The sequence below is a fragment of the Coffea arabica genome, chromosome 1e (assembly GCF_036785885.1).
Source record: "Coffea arabica cultivar ET-39 chromosome 1e, Coffea Arabica ET-39 HiFi, whole genome shotgun sequence".
In the NCBI taxonomy this organism is placed as follows: domain Eukaryota; kingdom Viridiplantae; phylum Streptophyta; class Magnoliopsida; order Gentianales; family Rubiaceae; genus Coffea; species Coffea arabica.
In genome coordinates this window covers 47,627,925-47,650,327 of record NC_092311.1, presented here as the reverse complement: position 1 = coordinate 47,650,327, position 22,403 = coordinate 47,627,925, and the positions used below count along the sequence as shown (strand labels likewise).

General features: G+C 37.7%; 3 protein-coding genes across 4 annotated transcripts; 1 reads left to right on the top strand and 2 right to left on the bottom strand.

Moving 5' to 3' along the window:
• Positions 1 to 262: 262 nt before the first annotated feature.
• LOC113708689 (U-box domain-containing protein 33) lies at positions 263 to 5,690 on the top strand. Of its 2 annotated transcripts, XR_003452462.2 has the most exons (8): positions 297 to 721; positions 1,260 to 1,378; positions 1,919 to 2,025; positions 2,273 to 2,846; positions 3,413 to 3,964; positions 4,157 to 4,520; positions 4,613 to 4,879; positions 5,206 to 5,398. XR_003452462.2 is itself a non-coding variant. In XM_027231262.2 (7 exons), exons 1-7 carry the CDS (start codon positions 436 to 438, stop codon positions 5,386 to 5,388), a joined length of 2,544 nt encoding a protein of 847 aa, XP_027087063.1. In that variant the 5' UTR covers positions 263 to 435; the 3' UTR covers positions 5,389 to 5,690. The 2 variants fall into 2 exon arrangements, 1 of the variants encoding a protein (XP_027087063.1); XM_027231262.2 differs by having other exon boundaries at positions 263 to 721; positions 4,157 to 4,879; positions 5,206 to 5,690.
• Positions 5,691 to 5,767: 77 nt separating this feature from the next.
• On the bottom strand, positions 5,768 to 7,756 carry LOC113708698 (uncharacterized). The gene is made up of 4 exons (XM_027231279.2): positions 7,305 to 7,756; positions 7,052 to 7,174; positions 6,766 to 6,927; positions 5,768 to 6,668 (listed from the first exon to the last, which is right to left on the bottom strand). Exons 1-4 carry the CDS (start codon positions 7,442 to 7,444, stop codon positions 6,050 to 6,052), a joined length of 1,044 nt encoding a protein of 347 aa, XP_027087080.1. The 5' UTR covers positions 7,445 to 7,756; the 3' UTR covers positions 5,768 to 6,049.
• Positions 7,757 to 11,853: 4,097 nt separating this feature from the next.
• LOC113708681 (probable protein phosphatase 2C 23) lies at positions 11,854 to 15,502 on the bottom strand. Its single transcript, XM_027231250.2, has 4 exons — positions 13,676 to 15,502; positions 13,436 to 13,549; positions 12,358 to 12,622; positions 11,854 to 12,266 (listed from the first exon to the last, which is right to left on the bottom strand). Exons 1-4 carry the CDS (start codon positions 15,353 to 15,355, stop codon positions 12,151 to 12,153), a joined length of 2,175 nt encoding a protein of 724 aa, XP_027087051.1. The 5' UTR covers positions 15,356 to 15,502; the 3' UTR covers positions 11,854 to 12,150.
• Between the last annotated feature and the right edge of the window lie 6,901 nt (positions 15,503 to 22,403).

The following is a 22,403-nucleotide window of genomic DNA, read 5'->3' as shown; positions in this document are numbered from 1 at the left end:
TCTAAAATACTTTTCTTTTGCTTTGTCTCAATAGATAAAAGGCAGCAACATCACTTAATTGAAATTTATCAACTTAAAAATAAAGTAATTTAACGTCTGAAAACTTAAATAATGTTGGACTTTTCGTCAAAGCAGCTAATATGGCAATTGGCAAATAAACTCTCCGAAAGCCTAAGCGGCTTATTATTATTATTGCTTAAATAGATGAACTAGTAGAAAAATTAGGGGAGATATTTATTTAAAAGTACAAGGAGGATACTACAATTTATTTAAAATAATAATTCAAAACATTCCACGAAATCTCCCTCAAAAACTTCTTCTATTGCCAACTGCAAGTCAAAGGAAAACTCAGATAATTCACCCCAAAAAAATTTTTTTAACCAGCTCACCGGAATCTCAACATTTTCTTTATTTTCCGGCGAGTTTTTATAACCAATGAAGGTGCTCAGCCCAACGCACCCACCGGCCAGGACTGAAGATCTCTTTTCGGGGTTGTCCCCGCCGGGCACATTCCGAGCTGGGTTTGCACGGAGGAGCGAAAGCATGGCCACCACTCAGTCATCAGAAATTGTGGAAGAAGGTGGTGAAAAAGTGTACGTGGCCGTTGGAAAATCAGTGGCTAAAGCTGTTGCTTTGCTTCAGTGGTGTTTTAGGACGTTCGTCGGTTCGGAAATTTGCATTCTTCATGTTCACAAACCTTCTCCTTTGATTCCCACTCTGCGTGAGTCTCTCTCTTTCTCTATAATTTACAGGAGGATAGGGGAAGCAACGTTGATAATCAAATCATTATCCTAGGACGAAGAAATATAGAATCTAATCCACTTGGGCATAATCGATGCTCGGATATACTTCTTTCATATGTGTATTTTAGTAAAAATGTACACATTTTATGTGGACATCTATGATTTCTTTTTACGTGTATTGTGTGTTTTTGGGCTCAAATGCTGTCAATGTTTTGCTTGTTGAATCTTTTTCATAACAATCATCGATATTAGTCTGCTGCACTACCAGGCTTTGTAGTGGCTTAAATGTTTTTTTTTTTCCTTTAATTTTTCTGTATTTGCTCTATAGTTATGGCAGGAAGAGTTAAATCGAAAGTAAAAGCTGGCAAAGCTGAAGTTGGATAAACTAGCAGTGTTATGGGAAAGGATGAAAGATTTTTCTTAGACTCCGGGTTGTTCGCTTGGATTACTTAGTCACAAAGTTAGTGCGCGAATCAATTGGAGCTTAATTGCTATATTTGTTATTGTTTAATGCAGTGGGGAAACTACCAGCAAGTCAAGCAAATCCTGAAGTGGTGACTGCATTTAGGAATGAGGAGTGGGAAACGACGGGAAAACTTCTGCAGAATTACTTCAAAATTTGCAGCACTTCCAAGGTTTTCTTTCTTTTTAATTACCTGATTTGTAGAATTCCTGTGGATATTAACCATTTGATGTTATTGGATCAATCTTGTTAAGCATTCTTTGGCATGTTTACTGTTCATGCAAATCGCTATAATCTCTTTCAAATTCTTTATTTGTAAACCAGTTTGTGCCTTTTTTTGTTAAACTAAAATCAACAAGAGGAAACCCAAAAATTCTAATGCCGACATTGTTTGGAGCAAAATTGTAGGTTTTGTGGTGAGCATATGATTTTGGTTGCAACTTCAAACTTCTTTTCCTTTTCCAAAATAAGTGGATGTTTCTTTAAGAATATCACCTTAAAATTCATTAATATTGGCGGCTTACTCTGATTATTAGATGTCTGCTATTAGACCATGTTTCAAACAGTAAACTCCATGCGTAGATAACTGACACAAGGCAATTACATGTTACTTCTGGCATCTCTGTAGGGCATAATGTTTACCTCATCTTCTTCAGTCTCACAGACCTGGCTTGGCCTACTTGGTTATACTTGCTAGAAATTGCTTTTTCAGGTTAAGGCAAGCATTGTTACCAGTGAAGCTGACCAAGTTCAATTGGAGATTGTGAATCTTGTAAGCAGACATGACATTAAGAAGCTAGTCATTGGAGCTATTCCAGAGTACGTCACTTGTTCCCTCAACACCCCCCCTCCCCTTTTAAACTTACACTTGTTGATGTAGAGACAATACTTTCAGCTGCCGTGCATGCATGTTTATGACCATAAGTAGGAAGAAGCTTGGTTTTTGCTTCAATATTTTATTGAGAATTTGTTAAGGTTTAGAATATGTTATTTGCACAATTGATAATATCATTGGCATCATTTGTATAATTCTTCTATATAGAATTCTAAAAGTTGTATCCTTCAGTTGTTCGAAGTTGAAGAAATGCTCCAGTAAAGCAAGTTATGCAGCCAAAATGGCTCCTCCCTTCTGCAAGATATGGTTCGTCAACAAAGGGAAATTGGTCTGGACGAGACAAGATTCTCAAAGCTCAAGTTCTTTTGCATTAATCAGTCAACAAGAACTTGCAGCAGCATCGAACTTAAGATCTCAATCTGCACCCTCTTCTAAGAGCAATGATAATTATCACCCAGAATGTATTCGATCTAGATCTGCTCAATATCCAGCTTGTTCAGGAACAAGAAATTGTTTTCAGAAGGAAGGAGCTAAGGTGGAACCATCTTCTCTTACTCTGCCAACTAGATGCTATCCAAGCACTTTTCAATTCTTCAGTCCTGCAACTTTGAGCTCTAGCTCAGGATATGCTTCATCTGCTGTATCAAGAGTGTCTTCAGATTCTAATTCAAAAGTCGAGAAAGAGGGCTTATATGGTTGGCTTAAAGAACTTAAGAAAGAAGCTGAAGAATCAAGGGATGAAGCAGATTCAGAGCTCTTGATGTGTCAAAAATTGGAAGCTGAAGCTGTAGAAGCCATCAGCAATGTAAGCTATTTCTGTTTTGAGCTTGAGTATGCACCATAAGAGTGGCCAGTTAAGTGCGTGAACATTTTTTTCATGCTTCACAATGCACTTAAAACTGATGTTAACAAAATGGAATTTTAATGATTCAGTCATGAAGGCATTTACCTGTCTATTCTTATTAACGTGTTCTACTTCAGGTCATCAACAACTTATCTTAGTACAGCTTTAACTGGTCTTCCGTACAATTTGTGTTGGTACAGCTTTAGCATTTTTCTTCTTGCTACAAGTTCTAGATACTATAGATGTCAATATCTTGCAAAATTCTTTTCCAACTTAGTTAGGACTTGCAGTATTCACTTTTCCATCCTCCATCCGGGATTTGCATTACTCTATAAATACAGCCATGTTGCTATGGGGTCTCTATGAATTGTTGCAAGTGCAAACTCTATCCTTTCATTTAATGAATATCAATTCACTTGTTTGATTCACATAGTCTGAAATAGTTTGTACACACTTTTAACTGAAACTGATTGTTTATGTATTTTATGTCCATGTGTGAGATTCATGGCTAATTTGCTGTTATATAGGCCAAAGCTTTTGAATCTGCTTATGAACGGGAAGTCAAAATTAGGAAAGAAGCTGAAGAAGAGCTTAGAACTACAATACAGGAGCAAGAGAAGCTCTTAGAAGAAAGAGAGGTTTTAACTCGTGAGTTCCAAAAGGCCATGAGAAATATAGCCGTTCTAGATAGTCGTGCACAGGAAGCAAACTGCCGGTGTGAAGATGTTGCTGGAGAACTGAAGCTTATTCAATCTTCACTGGCAAGATTACAGCGGGAAAGGCGGAAAATTCAGCAGCAGAAAATTGAAGCTGTGCAGTGGCTTGATCACTGGAAAAGTGGCTCACAAGTCAATGGTGAAAATATCAATGGTCTTGTACAATTTAGTGGAGAATCATTGGAATTGGCAGAATTTTCACTGTTGGATTTGCAGGCCGCAACATGCAATTTTTCAGAGAGTTTTAAGATTGGACGGGGAGGAAATGGTGCAGTGTACAAAGGGGAGATGTTGAACAGAACAGTCGCCATAAAGATGCTGCATCCGCATTCTACACAAAAGCAACCTGAATTTTGTCAAGAGGTTGATTACTCTATATGGGCATGTGCTTTTTTAGTTGTTTGTAAAACTCGTTTTCAACTTGTAACAACTTTTTAGTCCAATTTTCTTGCATAACTCAAATTCTCAAATGCTTGATTTGTCTCTATTGATGCTCAGGTTTTGTTTGAGCTTTGTGATTGTAGTGATGACTGACATAAGCTTTTCTTGTTGCAGGCTCAAATTCTTGGAAGAGTGCACCATCCTCATCTGGTGACATTAATTGGCGTATGTCCTGAAGCCTGGTCCCTTGTTTTTGACTACTTACCTGGTGGCAGCCTCCAAGATCGCCTCTTCCACGGAAGTAATGTTTGTCCCTTAAACTGGAAGACCCGAGTACGGATTATTTCTGAAATTGCTAGTGGCCTTCTGTTTTTGCACTCTTCTGGTCCTGAAGGAATAACTCATGGCGATTTGAAACCTAATAATGTCCTACTAGACTCTGAGAACTGCTGCAAAGTTGGTGACTTTGGAATTTTCAGATTAGTACCAGAACAAACCCTTCGCTGCCCAAGTTTCCGTCGCATCACTGAGACAAGAGGTGCTTTTCCCTACACAGATCCAGAATTTCATAGGACTGGAATCCTGACACCTAAATCTGATGTTTTCTCATTCGGGCTGATCATACTTCAGTTACTCACTGGGAAACCTCCAGCTGGACTGGCCTGCGAAGTACGAAAAATGGTCTGCTGTGGAAAAATAACAGCAATCTTGGATTCATCTGCAGGGGAGTGGTCTACATTTGTTGCAAGGAGATTGGTGGAGTTGGGGTTGCAATGCTGTGAATTGAATGGAAGGGATAGGCCTTCCATCACGCCAACTCTGGTTAGGGAACTGGAGCATTTACATGTCTTGGAGGAGAGACTGGTGCCCTCTTTCTTCTTGTGCCCCATTCTTCAGGTCAGTAATGTCAAAATCTTCAATAGCTAGATGGCAATAGCTGTCCAGTTTTCTATTATCATTTTCCTGAAACATAAGCTTACTCTTCATTCTCGACCATTAGCAATCGCAAGTTGAAACAAGATGCCATTCTGCTTGAAATTTAGTTATGTGCTAGACCTCTCTTGACTAAAACAATAAAAATGACAGCCTTGTTTTCTTGGAAGACTATGATTTCTGTAACCTCTACAGGTGTGATGATGAACCGGTTTCATTTATTTTATGATGACTAATACATCAGTTTCTACTAGCGCATGTAAGGTAACGTTTTACTGGGTAACTTTCAGGAGATAATGCATGACCCCCAGGTGGCAGCAGATGGATTCACCTATGAAGGAGAGGCCTTGCGTGGCTGGTTGGAAAATGGCCGTGAGACATCTCCCATGACCAATTTGAAATTAAGTCACTTGACTCTTACTCCTAATCATGCACTGCGGCTTGCCATTCAGGAGTGGCTCTGCAAATCTTAAGGTTCTGAAATTTATGTGACATTTATATTCTTGTACATGTATAGAAGCGTATATCTAGATCTAGCTTGATGTTTGAGTAGAGTACATAAATCATGTAATTAGCAGCAGTTTCCCTTTTTGTTTCCCTTTCATAGTTCGGAGTGTGACAGAATACATTCTGTTCAGGTTAGGCCAATCAGGGACAACTAGATAGGGAGCAACCTCTCATTGTTACACATTTCTTGTATAAAACAGCTGAATACAGTCAATTGAAAAAATCAGTCTCGCCAGGAACACGTACATATCTGCGATGTTAAGCTAGATATCCTCTGATTTTCTCTCAACTTGCTCAAAAAGATGGAAAAAAAAAAGACAAATATCAGAAGGAATACGAGGCAAATAAACAAAACAAGCAATTAGTGTGCCGGGATTCACACCAGAAAAGTGAACTAGTTGGTGGCATAGTTCGTTTCTGCCTAACCAAGCACGACCAACATAGATAATAAACAATCTCACAATGACTGACTGCTATAGAGCAGGCTGGAAGAAGAAATCAGATCCTCTAAGAACAAGCATTGGCTTGTTCCCATCCATAAAAATATACATGATAGAGAAACATAACCTTAGAAACCACGAGGGATGGTTTTAACAGAAGCTACTTGCATCAACTTTACTTCAATCTTCAAAATGCCCGCAGGACTTGATCTCTTGAAGGAAGCAGGGAGACAGCATGTCGGAGCTGGTTGAGGTTAAAGGGATGATCATCTTCCATGGAGATGTTCATCCTGGAATCAGCTTCTTGATTACTCAAAAGAGCATTTGACTCTTCTGCTGTATCCCAATCGTCCAAGTCCTCTGCATATACTTTCTGTTTTGGGGCCGTATTTTCTTTGAAACTTGTTCGTGCACTATCCTTCTCAAGCATCCTTTGATTATCAGAATTTTTCCAGGCGGTTGAATTTTCTAGTTTTGTATTCAATGCCAAGTTTGAATTATCGCTGTTGGCCTGCTTTGAATTTTCCAGCTTTCCATTGGTAAAATACTGATCATCAAACAACGAAATGCCATTTTCCTTATTTCCATGTTCATTAAACTGAGAATTGCATTTCTCAAATGATTTCAGAGATGATTCCTGCGGAACTTCTTGGTCCGAAGAACGCCTATTGCAGAAGCTGCCAAACCCTTCAATTCCTTTAGTTACTGTCCGAGCCTTGTTTCTCTCTTCTTTCAGAAATGATCTATCATCAAGCAGCTTCAATATCCTCTCAGATTTCTTTCTAACATTCAGGCCCCAGTTGAATCTGTTTCGTAAGCGCAGGATTTGTGAGAATCTACCTTAAATTAAGATAGAGAGACAAAATTTTTTGGAAAATAACTTGAAAAAAATGAACTTAGTACCCTTTCTCATCAACATACAGAAAGCTTCCAGTTTCTTCAACAACATCTCTGTCGTTCTGAAACTCCTCCGATACCCTCTCAGGCCCATGAGTTAACAAGTGTTCTAGCACAATTAAAGCTTGGTATGAAGCCCTCCAATTTCTTCTATCAAAACTCACTAATCTGAACCACAGAAATATGGAACAAACAGAATCACAGCAAGTGTAAGGCACACATCAAGCCATCAATAGTTGATATAAAATACTAGTACTATTTTATGAATCACAGGCTAAATAATCCAAGAAACCTCTTATGCAGGATCTCCACAATTCTCCAATAATCGTCTACTTCAAAAGCAGCCCTTGATATCAATTTAAGAGTACAAGTGTCTGGAGCTCCTGGATTTCCATTTGTAGCTTCCTCTACCAATCTTTTAAAGAGGAAAAGAATCAAAAAAACTCTCAAAGTACTTGAAAGTTGAAAAGGCAAATATGCCTCTCAATAGTTACATATCAGACCCAGATCGTACAACAAAGTGCATCAAAAAGTAGGAAGCTTACAGTTGAGCCGGTGTAACATCAGTCAGGGCCAATCTGGCAGTCTTGATCTTCTCCTTGAGGAAAAAAGACGCCTGTTTCTTGAATTCATTAAAAAAGGGTGACCCCATATTCCCACCGTTGCTGCCTAGAATGGAAGACATATTCTTGCTTGGATTAGACTCTTGATAGATAATATATTGGATTAACAATAGTGTTCAACTAATTCATGACGCACCCAAAGTAACACCTAATCTATCTTCAAATAAAGTGAAGAGTGCATATGTAACAAGAAGAAATTTATGATAGTAGAAAAATGGACACTTGGTGGCAGATATGAGGTGGGATGTATGTAGGGGTTGACAAATTCAAGGAAGAGTGGTGAGAAGGATGTGTTTGGTCTGAATCACATTTGGTAAGACTTGAGATGTCGGAATTTCCAAGTTAGAAAATGCAGTTTTAATCTTGGGATCATCAGGCATAGATAATAATGGTTTTGGACTTGAATGTAGAGTGTGGGAGACTGTTCATATTCAAAAAAAGTTTGAAGTCAGCATCTCGGATCGGCAGTGAGGCGCCGGCTTTCCTGTTTAAAATTTGAATGATTGAATTTGATTGCTCCAAGTGGAGTTTTACTTGTTCCCAATAAGAGTTCTTTGTTTAGTCTTGGTGCTACTTACCAGTTACCAGCTCTGCTGCTCTTTGTCCTTTGATCGTTGCCCTTTTGCTCATCCTAGTAGTACTTTTTTTAAAGTTTAAAATTGTTTAACAGACCCATGCATGCCCAGCACTCTGCCTTCATTAGGGAGGAGTATTTTGTCTAATTGTCTTGTAATATGGCATGTTAAAAACTTTTATTTTTTTAAATAATTTTTTTGGTAAATGAGAAGTTTTGAAATCATGATCTCTTTTTTTTTTTTTTTGGTCAATCGTCACTTTATCTATATAATGTTATTCTATTCTAACTTAGGGAAAATGTCCAACTGGACCTCTGGAGGTCGATAGGGATTAAACCACCATCGTACCAGACGGGTGCACTACATATCTATCTGAATTTTTTAGAGAAACCACATATTGTGGCAATTGATAGGAAGCAAGGGTTGAACTCTTGAACCCTTGACCTCCCAAGGACTTGGTGGTGACCACCGGCCTAAAGGTTGGTGATTTTGAAATCATGATCTCTTACTTACAATTTTTTTTGTTTTACAGTCGAATCCAATATGTCAAAAAATTTTGTTCATCTCTACGTTTTAAATTTGTAAAAGGCCATAATGGATGTTTTGTATATTATTTGAGGTGCCAGATATGGTGAAAGAAGAGGCGCGGAATATGTGAACAAATATAAGTTCTTTTAACCCGAACAATTAAGTAAAACAGAAAATTTTCACCATCCCTGCTCCAGAGCCAGAGGGGAATTAAAAAAAAAAAAAAAAAAAGACAACAACAACAACAAAGAGCTTGACTGTGTCGACGAGAGAGAGAGAGAGATTTACCAAAAACAATTTGTTGTTTGGTGAACTGCAATGTCGTCGTCAAATAACATATACCGCCTACCTCTCAAAGCATTTTTGTCTATGTTTATGTTAATGATATTCTTTCATTTTAGTGTTTATGTAGGTTATTAAAAATAACCTACATATTAAAAATAACCTTTAAAGAGAAAGAAAAGTGATCCTGTATTTTTGTAGACCCAGACATAACCCTTTCCCCCCCCCCCCCCCCCAAACAAAAAAAAAAACACAAAGAAAAAAGCCTTTTCATTCCATTATAAATATATGAGAATAGGTGACCATTATATTTCTGTTCACCATAGGTGCTTCTTTGACTACACGCAGTCAAAACTGCAACTAGTAATAAATGGCCCACGAAACCCAAAAGTACATTAACTATTTATTTTAAGATTTTATTAACAGATGCCAACGAACTCTAACAAGTGCTTAATGGAGGCTGATCAATATACTTATAAATTTCGTATAATCTGTCATGTGAATGTATATATTAATAATTATTATTTTATATTTATATACTTTCTTTAATTAAAATTACTTTTTCAAAATATAAACACCGGAACTCCATCTTAATCTAACCCAACGGGCACTCATTAGACCCTTATCTTAATGCGTTAGTGACATTTTGCTCTTGCGTGTAAATTCTTGATTCGACTAATTCAACTAGCTTTTTGCTTCAATAAATCTCCAACCTAACATGCAGGACATGAATATTGAGGTATTGCAAATTGATCCATTGGGCCTAACATCTCATAGAAGAAAGTTGTGCCCCAAAAGAAAGCCTGTCAATGGGTTTTTTTGACCAGGTCTTCATAAATTGTCCTTTTATGTGAATTTTTACCTTTTCTTCTCTGGGGCTTAGTTTTTCTTTAGTATAAAACTTTTTTGTTTATTAGAAACAGATGTGGATTTTGAGCGTATTCTTGCTACTTGGCCAATAAAGATCCTTCCTGTTTGAGTTAGTTGTCTAAATGAGTTTCAGCCAACTCGAGTGGAGGTTGGCCAGTTTAGTTTAGTTGGTACAGACTACAGAAGCAAACTACTCCGGCAGCACGTAATCCACCAACTTATTTAATCATTTCTTGTGCTCCACAAATTCAAAAGATAAGTTTGGATTGCATTTTTCTGGACTTCTTGTAGGAAAAATACCGTAGCGATTTGATATATATGAGGTAAAAAGGTAATTAAAAAATGTGTCCACGAAAACGTCGCAATTTTTCTTTGAAAATTTGCACCAAACGCAACCTTACACTTCTGATATCATATCATCTAATGTCACCTTCCAGAGCAAATGAGAGGCTTTCACCAAACCACCGAGCCAAAGCTATAAAAAAAAGGATCAAATCCTTCTTTGGATTGTATCAAGGATTCGAACACTACTTCCAATGAAAAAAATCCAAAAAAGGTGTCAGAACACTCATTTGAGCTAGTTAAATTTGTATATTTATTAGCCCCTTATACAGTCTCTTTAGACTCCCCATTCCTGCAGAATAGAATATATTAGGTTATACAAATATTATCATTGCCGGAAGAGAGAGAGAGGCTTTCACCACAATTTTTTACATTTGGAAAATTCACTTTCAAGTTCAACTTAACTTCAAGTTCTTTTTTTACCCACAAGCTAAAGATAAATTTTCGGGATCTAGTCTCCTACATATGTCTCCAACTTATTGCATCACAAGGTGCAAATTTTTGTTTGAAATGCTACTACTTCAATTTTCGCCAAAAGACCTTGTTGTTTTTCTTTCTTTCTTCTTTTTTTTTTGTAAATAATTAGAAAAGAATTCTTTGTTCAAGTACAGACAAGTAACCATTGCAATTGATAGCCTATGTTCTTGATAACTTAATTGAGAGAGAGAGTTGGGGGATTACCCAACTGAGTGTTTCTCACACACTCCTGAAACACAGTAACCAACTAGCCTAACCGTAAGTGGATTGACTTGGCCCATAGCATGTAACACCCAACTTATACGATTTCGTGGAAGTAGGCCCAATCACACACACACACACAATTGCCAAATCCCCAACTCCAAGAACCGAAAACAGAGAAGAGGAGGGGAAGTTGGTAGTTTGGAGTTGAGTCTTCAATACTCAAGAACGGTTGAAATTCATGGAAACCCGGAGAAAAAGGAATTCCCATCCAGGAAAACGAATGGAGGGGGGATAGGCCAAATTTTTAGTAGGCAGCATACTTAAAACATCGATAGCAGTACAAAATTATTAATGACAAAATGACAGGTTTTCTACTTGGTGGGAACTGATGAACCTGACTGACCGATAAGCCCAACCGGCCAACCCTCCCACGTCCCACCTCCATCTGCATTTACTGCTTCAATGAGGAAAAAATGGTTAGCAGTTAGATAAATGAAAGTGATGAATGATGATGGTGATCAATTCGTTTCCAGTTCCCTTTCCATCCCCACCAAAATGCATTCAAGCTAAGCTGTTGCCCGTCATCCCATCTCCCAAGTCCAAGCAGACTCAGATGAACAACTCGCCTTAGGTGAGTCGGCCATCAGGCACGACATGTAATTCTGATCCCAAGTCAGCACCGTATAGTTTTTTGACCGCTCTGATGTTGACCTGAGTAAATTCCACCTTTTCTGATTTCTCCTCGGTGCCAAACGCAGCACTACACGTTTTTGACTAATTAATTAAAAGCAATAAGAGGGAATTTTAAGCAAATCTGGAAGTCCTTGAACTTATTTATTATTCGATTGTTTATCAGATTTCAATACAAACATAAAAAGGACAGAAAGGGAACTTTCCTTTTGAGTTTCTTCGCCCCGAGAAAACTAATGGAAGGTGAAACACACACAGACACAAAAAAAAAAACAAAAAAAAAAAAATTGGAGTCCCGTTTCCGGAACTTTGGGAAACTTCCACTGCTGCAGCCACTTTGGGATCTTCTCTACAACTTTTAATTCTTCCTGAGGAAATTTCTGGGAAGGAAGCAAAAGTTTGACATGTTCATTTCACGTAGAAAGATGCTAAGGAGTTTCGAAAAAAACGATGCCAACCCAGAAAGGAGTCATAGATGAAGTGAAAGTAATAAAACAAAAAGGTGGCAAGACAAAACTTGTCTTCGTGGGACATCGTTTATTTGGAAAAGAAAATACAATTTTATATGACCAGTTTATAATCGACAAGGAGCAACTTGTACACCTGACCTTTACAATCCACTCACTACATTGCACAACTAAGGCTATCTGATTCAACAGCCTAATTGATACTCTGTGTCACCGGGTGACTTGAGGGATAAAAGAACATCAAAAATTGGATGCCTGATTTTGTTTTTTTCTCTTTTTCTTTTTTAAAAGGTTTTTCAAATGTCTCTATTTTGTTTGTCATGGTCCTAGCTGCTATACACAGGATCTCCATATCCTCCCCTCCAGCGAAATAACAATGATTGAAACATCATCATGGTAGCGGCGCCTATCCCCTTGTGGAATTTCAAGCAGTTCATGAAAGTCCATCCCTGAAATGGAACAGAAAAAAATTACCCCCGTCATGCTAAGCTACTTTGTATTGGTCAGCAGAATAAATGATCGCTTGTTTAAAAGATTTACCAGCTTTCTTTGCAGCTCGAAATAGCAATTCCTCAACCAGATGCTGTGCAGGATCCCCTTCTGGAGACCAAGCGATGAAAAGTTCAACTTCTGAGACAGCCTCTTCATTTGTGAAATACTGATACAGGCCGTCTGAAGATAGAACCAAAAATTTGTCTCTTGGCCCTAATGTGTGGTGGTAGAGTGATGGGAGGCAATTAATATATGGGGAAGTTCCAATATAATCGATTCTAAACATCTCTAGGAGTGCATCATTCCATTTTGGCTGCAGGAAAAGAGAAATTGCATATTAAAACCATGAAATCAGGAATTTGTTTCTCAAGTAAAGCAACAGTTTAGATCAAAATAAATCAAATATTCAAGTAATCAGCAGAAAAAAGTAGACAGACCATCCCTCTCATCCCCCGCCAACAACCCCTCTGTCAGGACGAATTTTATGATCGTGAACCCAAAGTTTTTCTTATGAAAAAATTCCAAGATGAAATGCCTCACTCAATAGATTGCTATGTAATTACAGCAACAAATTCCAACTTGTTCGAGGCTCTCACATAAATTGCATATTAGTCCATATGTCCTGCTATTCATATGTAAAGGAAATTCATCATTATATTATTTTATGGACTAGATGTGGGATGCTCTCAAAAGTGATCTTCTGTTGGAAGTTTAGCTGCAATTCGAGTCAAAGACAGCAATTTGATTGGTTATTGGAGAGAAGGGATACAAAAGGTTGTTTCAAACAAGGCGGATAAGCTGTTGAAGCAATTGTCAAACACAAACTTTTTGTTCACAGTTTCAGCTTTTTCATAGGTTTGAAAATAATAAGCTTATCCCAGAATATGCCTCAGTAACAAAAAAGAATTACTCGTTTTATTCTCTACTAGAAAAGGCCTATAGGAAGCATAATCTCTGTTCTCAGTCTTCTTGATATGAACTAAATGGTAGATTTTTCCATATCCAATTGAGGAATCTACTTTTTCCCAAGTTCAAAAGGAATAAAAAGACTTTTCATATCTTCCTACAAAAATCCCTTTCAGAAGTTTGACTTTCAGAGAACCAGAAAGGCCAGATTCCACGGTACCTGCTTTAGGAAACCAGCACCAAAAGCTCGAGTGACCTTCAGTGAACCTTTTACACGATCATTCATTACAGAACAAGCATCATCAAGGTGTTCACTTCTAATTCTTTGCACTTCCTGAATTTCATGGAGTAAGATCAGCATTCATCAATTGGAACTTAATTGGAAATAAATTTGGTCATTAAAAGCTTGATCAACTAAAGCATATAACGAAAGCATGAAGAGAAGGATAGAACCCTCTACCTCTTCTATCGAGGTGCTATGATCCATGGAGAGTTGAAAAGCACTTAAGCTTGGTACTGTATTTGATATATCGCCATCAACCTCAAGATCATGCAATGTTTCTTCATTGATCCTCTCCAAATCTTGGCTCCATAGATCAGGCTCTTTCTTCTGGGCTAAAACTGCTCGACTATCACCTACATTCATTACGTAAACGTCGTCTCCCTTCATTAACATCACAAGGACGCAAGAGCCCATCAATGCCAACTCAGGGTTCTCCATAACCATCTTATCAGCAAGATCCAGAAACGCCTCCTCCGTTTTCTTCAGCGCTTGAGAGAGAGCTTTCAGCACATCTGAATGATTAATTGTCCCCGATCCATTCAACCTATTCTTATTCAATTGCTCTTTTAACCTCCTGTCGAGCTCCAATCTCTCTTTATCAAATTCACACCTCCACTTCCTCTGGTTCTCCTCCCATCTCTTGGCAGCCCCTCTATACTTACCCTTCGAACTTTTTCTAGTCTTTTTACTGATTTGTGAATCAAATGTCACTTCTCCGTTTCCACACGGATAACTCTCCTGCTCTACTCCTCTAGAACAACCATCTTTAGTCCTATCCCGTGAAACCTCCTCCTTACTAATCTGATTCAAATCCTCCATTCCTGAATTCAAGGTCTCAACCGAGGCAGAGGAACTCTTAGTTAAAGAATCAAACTTGTCATCCCATAACAATCCCTTCAGCTCCTTATGAACAGCTGAATACAAATTGGATAACAAATAATCCGGAGCATCGGGGCCATTAAATCCGTCATAAATCCCTACAAAAACCCATCCATGCTCCTCAGAAACAACCACATGAACCCTATCCTCCCCTGCTTTCCCCTGAGCCCACTGAAGATTCTGACTTTCTGATGAGTCATCATCATCTAAGCTACCTTCACTGCTCAAATTAACACTACTAATGGTCAACTCATTCTGCTTTTCAGAATCCACAATCCACTCATTTTCTTTCAATGAAACAACACCCTTGATTGGAGCAACAATTGAGTTCTGACCTCTACTGATTGTCTTTGACAAAGCTCTCTGCAGGGCCCGAATCAGCGAGCCTTTTCTTGATCTGGGCCGAAACGCGAAACCCCCATGAGAGAAGCTTCTCTGGAACTGATCAGAGAAACCCTTCTCAAGAGGACCTGAAAAGAGCCCCCGATCAAGAGGGCCCGACATGAACCCCCTCTCTATCGGGCCCGACAAAAATCCCCTTTCAATCGGGCCAGAGCCCGGGATAAGCCCAGAGCTCGATAACGGGCCGGAGTATCCAGTTGAATTTCGCGGGATGGGTTGAAGAGGGATTGAAGCAAAGGAGGTGGAGCTCTCGAAGGCGGCGGCGGCAGAGGCTCTATCGATGCTGTTGTAAGTATAGACGTCGACGAAGGCGGTCGAAAGCGGAGTAGAGGTATTGGCACTAACGGAAGCACCGGAGATTGACTTAAACGTCGTGGTTGAAGTAGTGGTCTCCTCGGAATGGACCTTAGAAGAAGATAACCGGGTCTGATCGGGCCGAACATAGCAGAAAGAATGACCCAAATCATCTAAAGGGTCAGATATCACGGCAGCTAAATCTCTCTTCCTCGGAGCTTCATAAGCTCCGCCGTCGGCGCAGGTGAAGCAAACGCTTAATTTTCGGATTCCATTACCCATTTCTTCAAATTTTAAAGGAAAAGAATTTAAAAAATTATAGAATTAGAAAAGATATGTTTTTGCGGGCGTTCATCAAAACTTCATAGCTGATTGAGCTGGTACAGAAATAATGGAAAATGAAGCTGCAAAGAAGAAGAAGTGGGGGTGACAAGCAGGGAGGGGGGGCGAGAGGGAGAGAGCGAAAGAGAGAGGCGTTGACTTTAGGTGGGCAGAGAGGTGTTTGAACGTAGTAATAAAAACAGAGGTGTACTAAAACTTTTGGAGACTTTTTAAAAAAAAAAAAAATTAAAGTAATTGGTTTTTGGAAGTAGGAGTATTCAATTTCCTTTCCTCTTTTCGTATTAATGCTTTTAATTGTTGGATGTGTGTGGGGCGTTGACTGATGGGTTATGGCTGTAAGAGACGTCTGGCATGTAACTGTGAGGGGTTAAGGTCATCGGATTGAACAAATATGACAAACAAGGGAAAAACTCTACCGATTTTTCAATGGTTACGACACTAGGACTAGACAGCTTCACTCCCCAGTTTCAGCGCGTAAATTGCAGGTCATTTAACATTTGGTGTTTTTTTTAAAAAAAAAATAAATTATGTTGACAAGTAAATCGATCTCAAGCTGACCACAAACAGAGACTAAAAAAAAATATTCTGAATGATAGAAAATCATTTGAATTTTTTACATGTCCATAGCTGATTTTTAAGTACTCGTGTGATAGAAAATGCATTTCGTGGAGCCTAGATTCTTTTGTCAATTTATATTAATATTACACTAATAGCGTACGCATATACTATCATCGTTGGATCCATAATACATATGTAAAAGTTGAATTTCTAATTCAAATTTAATATAATTATCATTCATCCAATGCTGACAATATATATACATTGTCAAGTAGGAAAGATTGATCTTGTATAAATATATGATTAACATTTTATGCATTGATATTATAGTGATTCTTTAATACTAACAGTTTTTTATGTATGGCATATATATATAATTTAAATTTATATTATATGGCATGATTTAAACATGCTAGTATAAAAAAATTATACACCGATATTATATTTAAAAAAATTATCTTATGTTATAATTTCTTAACAAAGAGTAACTTATTCAAATTCAACATTGGGTTATAATAATACTTTTATATATCACTTCATTAATTAAATACTAACAAAACAAGACATCTATTTCGTGAGCGGCTCGTGTAATGACAAATGGAGATTTAAGCGTATTTCATGGTCATCGCTCGCTTTTTCCATTACCATGCGAAGATTCCCCTCGTAGAAATCTAATTATGAAACGTAACTTTGAACTGGGGAAGAGTAATGGCGTATACCCTAATCCTATCTCAAAAGGCTCAAACTCAACCTTGATGATGGAATGGAATGGACGTTAGATTCACACGTGCCAGACAGGCGAGTGAGAGTGGCCGAGCAAGGTGGCTGAAGGTTTGAGGAAGGAGGGGTGTTGTGGGGGTTTGTCGTGTATTGCGATTGGGATTGAAAAAGTCAAAGAGCAAGGCCCCAATAAATAGACCTGGGAAAGCGTGCCATGATCACCGTTGGATCAAGAGTACGAGCGTTTGATAAAAACGATGGCTGGCTGACACGTGGCAGATCTCAAATTAGCCCCTTGCTTGAGCTTTCGGCCTATTTGTCAACTTGAGATTCGGGGGAAGGGATCTTTTCTTTTCATACATTCAATTTTTCTTCACCTTCACTTCACTTCCTTCTTCTCCCTCAATCAACTCTTTTACGTATTTTTGTTTGCCATCGTTTCGTGCATATGATCTTTTTTTTTTTTGGCCAAAAAATCAATTACCAGTTGTGGTATTACTTATTCGGATTAGTTCTATATTAAATCCAGTGAGGTGGGGTGGTTGAAGCTCTACTAAATAATATACTACATTTATTATAGCCTTACTAGTGTTTTAGGTGGATTGACTAACACTACTGCTCTCTACTACTACTGCTGTGTGCGTGTCTTTTTGTTGACTTCATTCAGAATACTACTGCTATGTCAATATGGACTGTAAACCAAAATACGTGCTATTAAATTCAGAAATTATATAAGTTTTGTTTGGATTGTATTTTTCTGAATTTTTTTTTCTAAAAAAATTAATATAATAATTTGATATATATGAAATAAAATAGTAATTATAAAATGCATCAACAGAGAGTACGTGGCGGAAAAATAACAATCCAAACACACTCTATGAAATTTCTACCATGGATTTTGGGGCTCCAATCGTGTGGCACCGTGCAATGCTAAATCATTTGCCGTGAATAACCTAACGCGAGGGCATGCAAATAAAATGTCCCCTCTCCCGGTCTAGACTCTAGAGTCATTCGCTATTCTGCCTGCATCAAATCCAATTTCATGATAATGGCTCACTATTCTAAAAAATTTACTACTCCCTCCGTCCCACTTTGATAGTCCTGTTTCTTTTTTCACACAGTTTAAGAAAAAGTAGTTAACTTTATTGGAAAAGTAAATTTAGATTGCTATTTTTCTAAAATACCCTCACATTAAATATGGTACAATTTTATGGAAACTTGAATTGATGGTAAAAAAAGAATCAACTCTCATTAAATGGGATAGGTTTATAGTAACAACTACTTACATTGAATAAGGATATTTTAGAAAAATTAAAATACAACTACATTCTTCAATTGGAAAGTGGACTATAATTTGGGACAGATGAAAAAGGAATACAGGACTATCAAAGTGGGACGGAGGGAGTATTTTTCTTTCTTTTTTCCTGCAAAAACTGTTGTAAGAACCAACCTAAAATGGTAGACAAGAACTCAATTTGACCACTGGTTCGGTGCCTTTCACCCCAGTACCTAACTTTTAACCTTCCCATAAAGTCAGCTATATCCTAAACAAGTTCTTGATTGCAGTTACAGTTTCATGCATTAGCATATGTGAATTAAACAGTTTCGAGTTTTGGTTTCTTTCGGGGTAGAGTACAACTTGTGTGCGTGCTATTCACTTACACCAAACTTGTCCCGAAACAGTAGTAAATTGATAGCACCCATGTCACGGTTTGACTTTCAAGTTAGCCATTTATTGGATGTTTCAGGCTTGTAATAATGTCCACGTCCAATTGATGTTTAACAGGAGGATCTTTATTACTCCAACCGACTATTAAAACGTTTCATATTTATTCAAATATTTGCTGCGTTTAAGTGAGCTATTTTATTCGCATATACATGAATTCAAACCTTCTAATTCACTGCTTTTTCTATATTTGGCCTTTGTCGTTTTGATCGAGGTGTGCGGGCATTACCTAATCTTGTTTTAGTCAAAGGTGATTTTATATTTCTTATAAATTTTTTATTTTACATTTATTACATTATAAAAAAAATGTTATAATATTTATCTAAAAAATTTTCGTTTTCTAATTTACACCTCTGAAGCAAGGGGTTTTTGAAAGGAGGGGTGGTGAAGGAGGAGATGAAATTAAAGATGAAACTAGCAAAAAAAAAAAGAGGATAAAATACCAAAAATCCCCCATGTGGTTTGCCAAATGTACACTTTACCTCCCTATGATTTGAAAACCTACAATTTAACTCCCCGTCGTTTCAACTAAAGTGAAATCTGACGGAAAACATCTAAACTAACATCTGAACAAAAAATGTCAAAATTGCCCCTCTATAAGTTAATTCTTCGGAAGAATGTTTCGTGCATTTGAGAATGGGTAAAATACCAAAAACCTCCATGTGGTTTGCCAAATGTACAATTTAACTCCTTATGGTTTGGAAACACACGGGGGTATCTTTGGCAAGTGAAAATATTATCACACCACAACTCTCAGCAGAAGTGCGTGGTAATCAAATACCGTTATTGTAGATGTTTTCTGTCAGATTTCACTTTAGTTGAAACGACAGGGAGTTAAATTGTAGGTTTCCAAACTATGGGAAGGTAAAGTGTACATTTGACAAATCACACAGAGATTTTTGGTATTTTACCCCAAAAAAAAAAAAAGAAGCACGATTTAGACAACATCCAATTTCATGTACATGCATATATATTTTTGTAGATAAAACACATTAAAGAATTGGTGCGACCAAGAGAACCTTCTTGTTATTTTAATCTGGCAATGGGGAAGCTGAAGATTTTCCACTTCCATAATTACATCCAATTTGAGAATTCAAAGCTATCATCATTCAATATTGCAAGTGGAGAACCCTCTTAAGCCACCTTCTCCACGATCTATCTGCTGACCCACCCAGCCCTCGTTTTCCCTTTTGTCTTCTTTTATAAGGGGGGAGGTGCTCATAATTTACGGTGTGCCGTACTGACTTGCTTTGGTTTATTGCGCCCAAGTCATGTTGTATTATAATACTTCACACCTTTTCTTCACACCATATATCATGATAACGTTTGGGGAAAAGGTTGCACTTCCATTCCTCAAAGCACGATTAATCATGACTGCTCTTTTCTCCTTTAAGCATCGATACGAGGTTTAGCTCTCTCTCCATCAAAAAGAAATGAAAAATTGGAATGCCAATAGGACTGATTCGTAGAGGAATTACCATCATATTATTACTATTATCTTTGCCTACGAGCTTGCACTACGTTTGTTATATTCCAAAAAGAAACAAGAATATATATATATATATATATATATATTGCCCTTCCTTGCTTATCATTATAAATCAATTAGACCCTTGTTTGGACAGCGACGATAACATATATACTATCAGTGTACATAAAATTTATTCTATAACTAATAATTTAGCAATGGCTGAAAATTGGAGGAGATAATGGCGATGTTTACTTGAACATCATCATGTGCACGTTAAATTTGCGAATGAAAATCCAAATTGTCTATTTTAGATCCTTTATCTTTGGGTACTAGGTAATATACGATATGATATCTTTTTATACAAAACTAAAAGCAGTAACTGCATTAAACCAAAAGCCAAATTTTAGAAATTGATGTGATTTTACATTTATAAGAAACTAACCGCATATTTTGTTATTAGACAACATCGGGTTCCATTGAATCAAATCGACATCCTGATCATCACTATCATTCTGCATATCTACATCCCAAGTCCTCTGTGACCTCACTTGCAGCTCTCATTGCATAATTGAAAATTGCACAAACATGTGAAAGAAGAAGTGTCAAGTCTAAACCTTGACAACACACCTTATTCAAATAAACACTTGAATATTTCTATACTAACTATTCATTAGAAAATTGGAAAAGCAGGTCTTACTCTGAAAAGCATGATAACTAAAATAATATGTTAAAAAAGTTTAGCTTCTTATCAAATCCGGCTGATTGCCCTACATTGGATCATCCCTGAATACATGCATACATACATATTGGTGTTAGAAGTACCACAACGAACCATTATCTTGGTCCAAATCTAGAAAAAAACCACGAAAAGATCTCATATCTTTAACTACTCTTATTGTGATTTCATAGTTAATATTGAAAATGGTTAGCCATGTTAACTTAATCTCAGAACTACAATTTTTTATGCCCATATAAAATTGGTATAGGATATGTACTCAATTTGCTCGGGCTTTCTTCCACTCACTTTTGATTTAAAGGGTCAGTCATTATTTATCTCCTAGCTTAGGTCGAGTGCGTTTTCCCTGTTACAGAGGTGGACTTTTGAACTCTGCTGCTGGCACCATCTTTTGTTGACCTATTTTATGCTGTCCACTTCAGCCGAACCATTAGGAGGCAAGGCGTGATGAGAGTCCTACTTAGCTTCCTCCAATTGCTATTGTACCGCCCAAAATGGAAGATGTAATGGCAACACGGAAACATGTCATTCCTCTTCCTGTACAATTGTCTGGTTCTCGTTTTCTAACGAGTTCATCCGATTCTTGCTATATTCTTGACATGAATAATGGAAGACATGCAAGCTTTTGGACTTTGGGGTCTCTTGTGTCTCTCTCAGGCGTGACTCTTGTGGAAAATGTTTTATAACCAAGTGGTTCATAATCTCATCTCATCGCTCTCTCTGTGCAACGTCTTAAATTCTTATATAGAATCTTCCGCAAATCTTTTGCGAAGAAGCGAAAATTATGAAAGAAGGGGGGGAGGGGTTGTGGGCGAACTAAACTTGGATAGTTTTATCAAAAGTCGTAAAAACATGTGTGCAGGTAAAGAGCCTAATTGACAAATGCGTTGTTTGGATCGTAAGTTTTCACAGAAAAATTTATCTTGATAAATTTTTTGAATCGCTTTTCTACTTCGCATATATTATATCATTATACACACAAAAACTCCGAAAAACTTGCAATCCAAATGGGTCCTAAATTTGTTTAAACTCAAGTGAAGATTAAATGTATATGTTGAATTTTGAGTAAAGTAAAGAATGTGCCATGTATTAAATCTCTGAAATCTCTTCTTAATGGTGAGACTTGAGACCATTAGACCGGTATAGTTAAATTCGAGTTCCAACTTATAATAGGTGGGAAGAAATTGTTTTAGTGCGCAGGTAGCAAAAGAAGCTGTTATCTAAGGTAAAAGTAGCATTGGAATGGGCAATAGTACTGCTAGACGAACTTGATATTTTTAGGAGGAGGAAATGCTAGCCACCAAGCAAACAAAATCCAGATGGTTGGTTCGGCACTAAGATCATCATCATGGTCATCATGGCCATGATGGTCGCTGTCTATGGCCGTCAGCAGCACCATATCCACTACCGGCTGCAGCAACCACACTACTGTACGGGAACTCTATCTTCATTGTCTATATATGCCATGCCTACATTTGTTTTCACAAAATTGGCTACTTCGGCTTTAAATTCTCGTGCTGTTGTGCGAGGCCAGAAACCCAACCTCTCAAATTTCTACGAGTCATTATCTAGACATGGTACGTACTCTCTTATTAGGGCCCTTTTTTTCACCCGTGTAAACGAGTTTTTGTTTCCAACCTACATATCATTCAAGGGATGAGGGCGTGAGGGTAAGCATCCTATCTATGAGTTCCCCGTTATTATCTGGCTATAGTGAATCAGGAACATCTTGAACTCTGCTTACATGGTCTCACATATGGCGGGATCGTAATACAAG

What these genes read in the sequence shown, in the direction of transcription:
- LOC113708689 (XM_027231262.2), top strand. Translation starts at nt 436, where the DNA reads ATGAAGGTGCTCAGCCCAACGCACCCACCGGCCAGGACTGAAGATCTC. An exon ending in TCCTTTGATTCCCACTCTGC is followed by an intron (nt 722 to 1,259) that starts GTGAGTCTCTCT and finishes TGTTTAATGCAG; the next exon opens with TGGGGAAACTACCAGCAAGT. An exon ending in GTCATTGGAGCTATTCCAGA is followed by an intron (nt 2,026 to 2,272) that starts GTACGTCACTTG and finishes TGTATCCTTCAG; the next exon opens with TTGTTCGAAGTTGAAGAAAT.
- LOC113708681 (XM_027231250.2), bottom strand. Translation starts at nt 15,355, where the DNA reads ATGGGTAATGGAATCCGAAAATTAAGCGTTTGCTTCACCTGCGCCGAC. An exon ending in ATAGCACCTCGATAGAAGAG is followed by an intron (nt 13,550 to 13,675) that starts GTAGAGGGTTCT and finishes CATGAAATTCAG; the next exon opens with GAAGTGCAAAGAATTAGAAG. An exon ending in TCGAGCTGCAAAGAAAGCTG is followed by an intron (nt 12,267 to 12,357) that starts GTAAATCTTTTA and finishes GTTCCATTTCAG; the next exon opens with GGATGGACTTTCATGAACTG.
- LOC113708698 (XM_027231279.2), bottom strand. Translation starts at nt 7,444, where the DNA reads ATGTCTTCCATTCTAGGCAGCAACGGTGGGAATATGGGGTCACCCTTT. An exon ending in GTGGAGATCCTGCATAAGAG is followed by an intron (nt 6,928 to 7,051) that starts GTTTCTTGGATT and finishes TCTGTGGTTCAG; the next exon opens with ATTAGTGAGTTTTGATAGAA. An exon ending in CTGTATGTTGATGAGAAAGG is followed by an intron (nt 6,669 to 6,765) that starts GTACTAAGTTCA and finishes CTTACGAAACAG; the next exon opens with ATTCAACTGGGGCCTGAATG.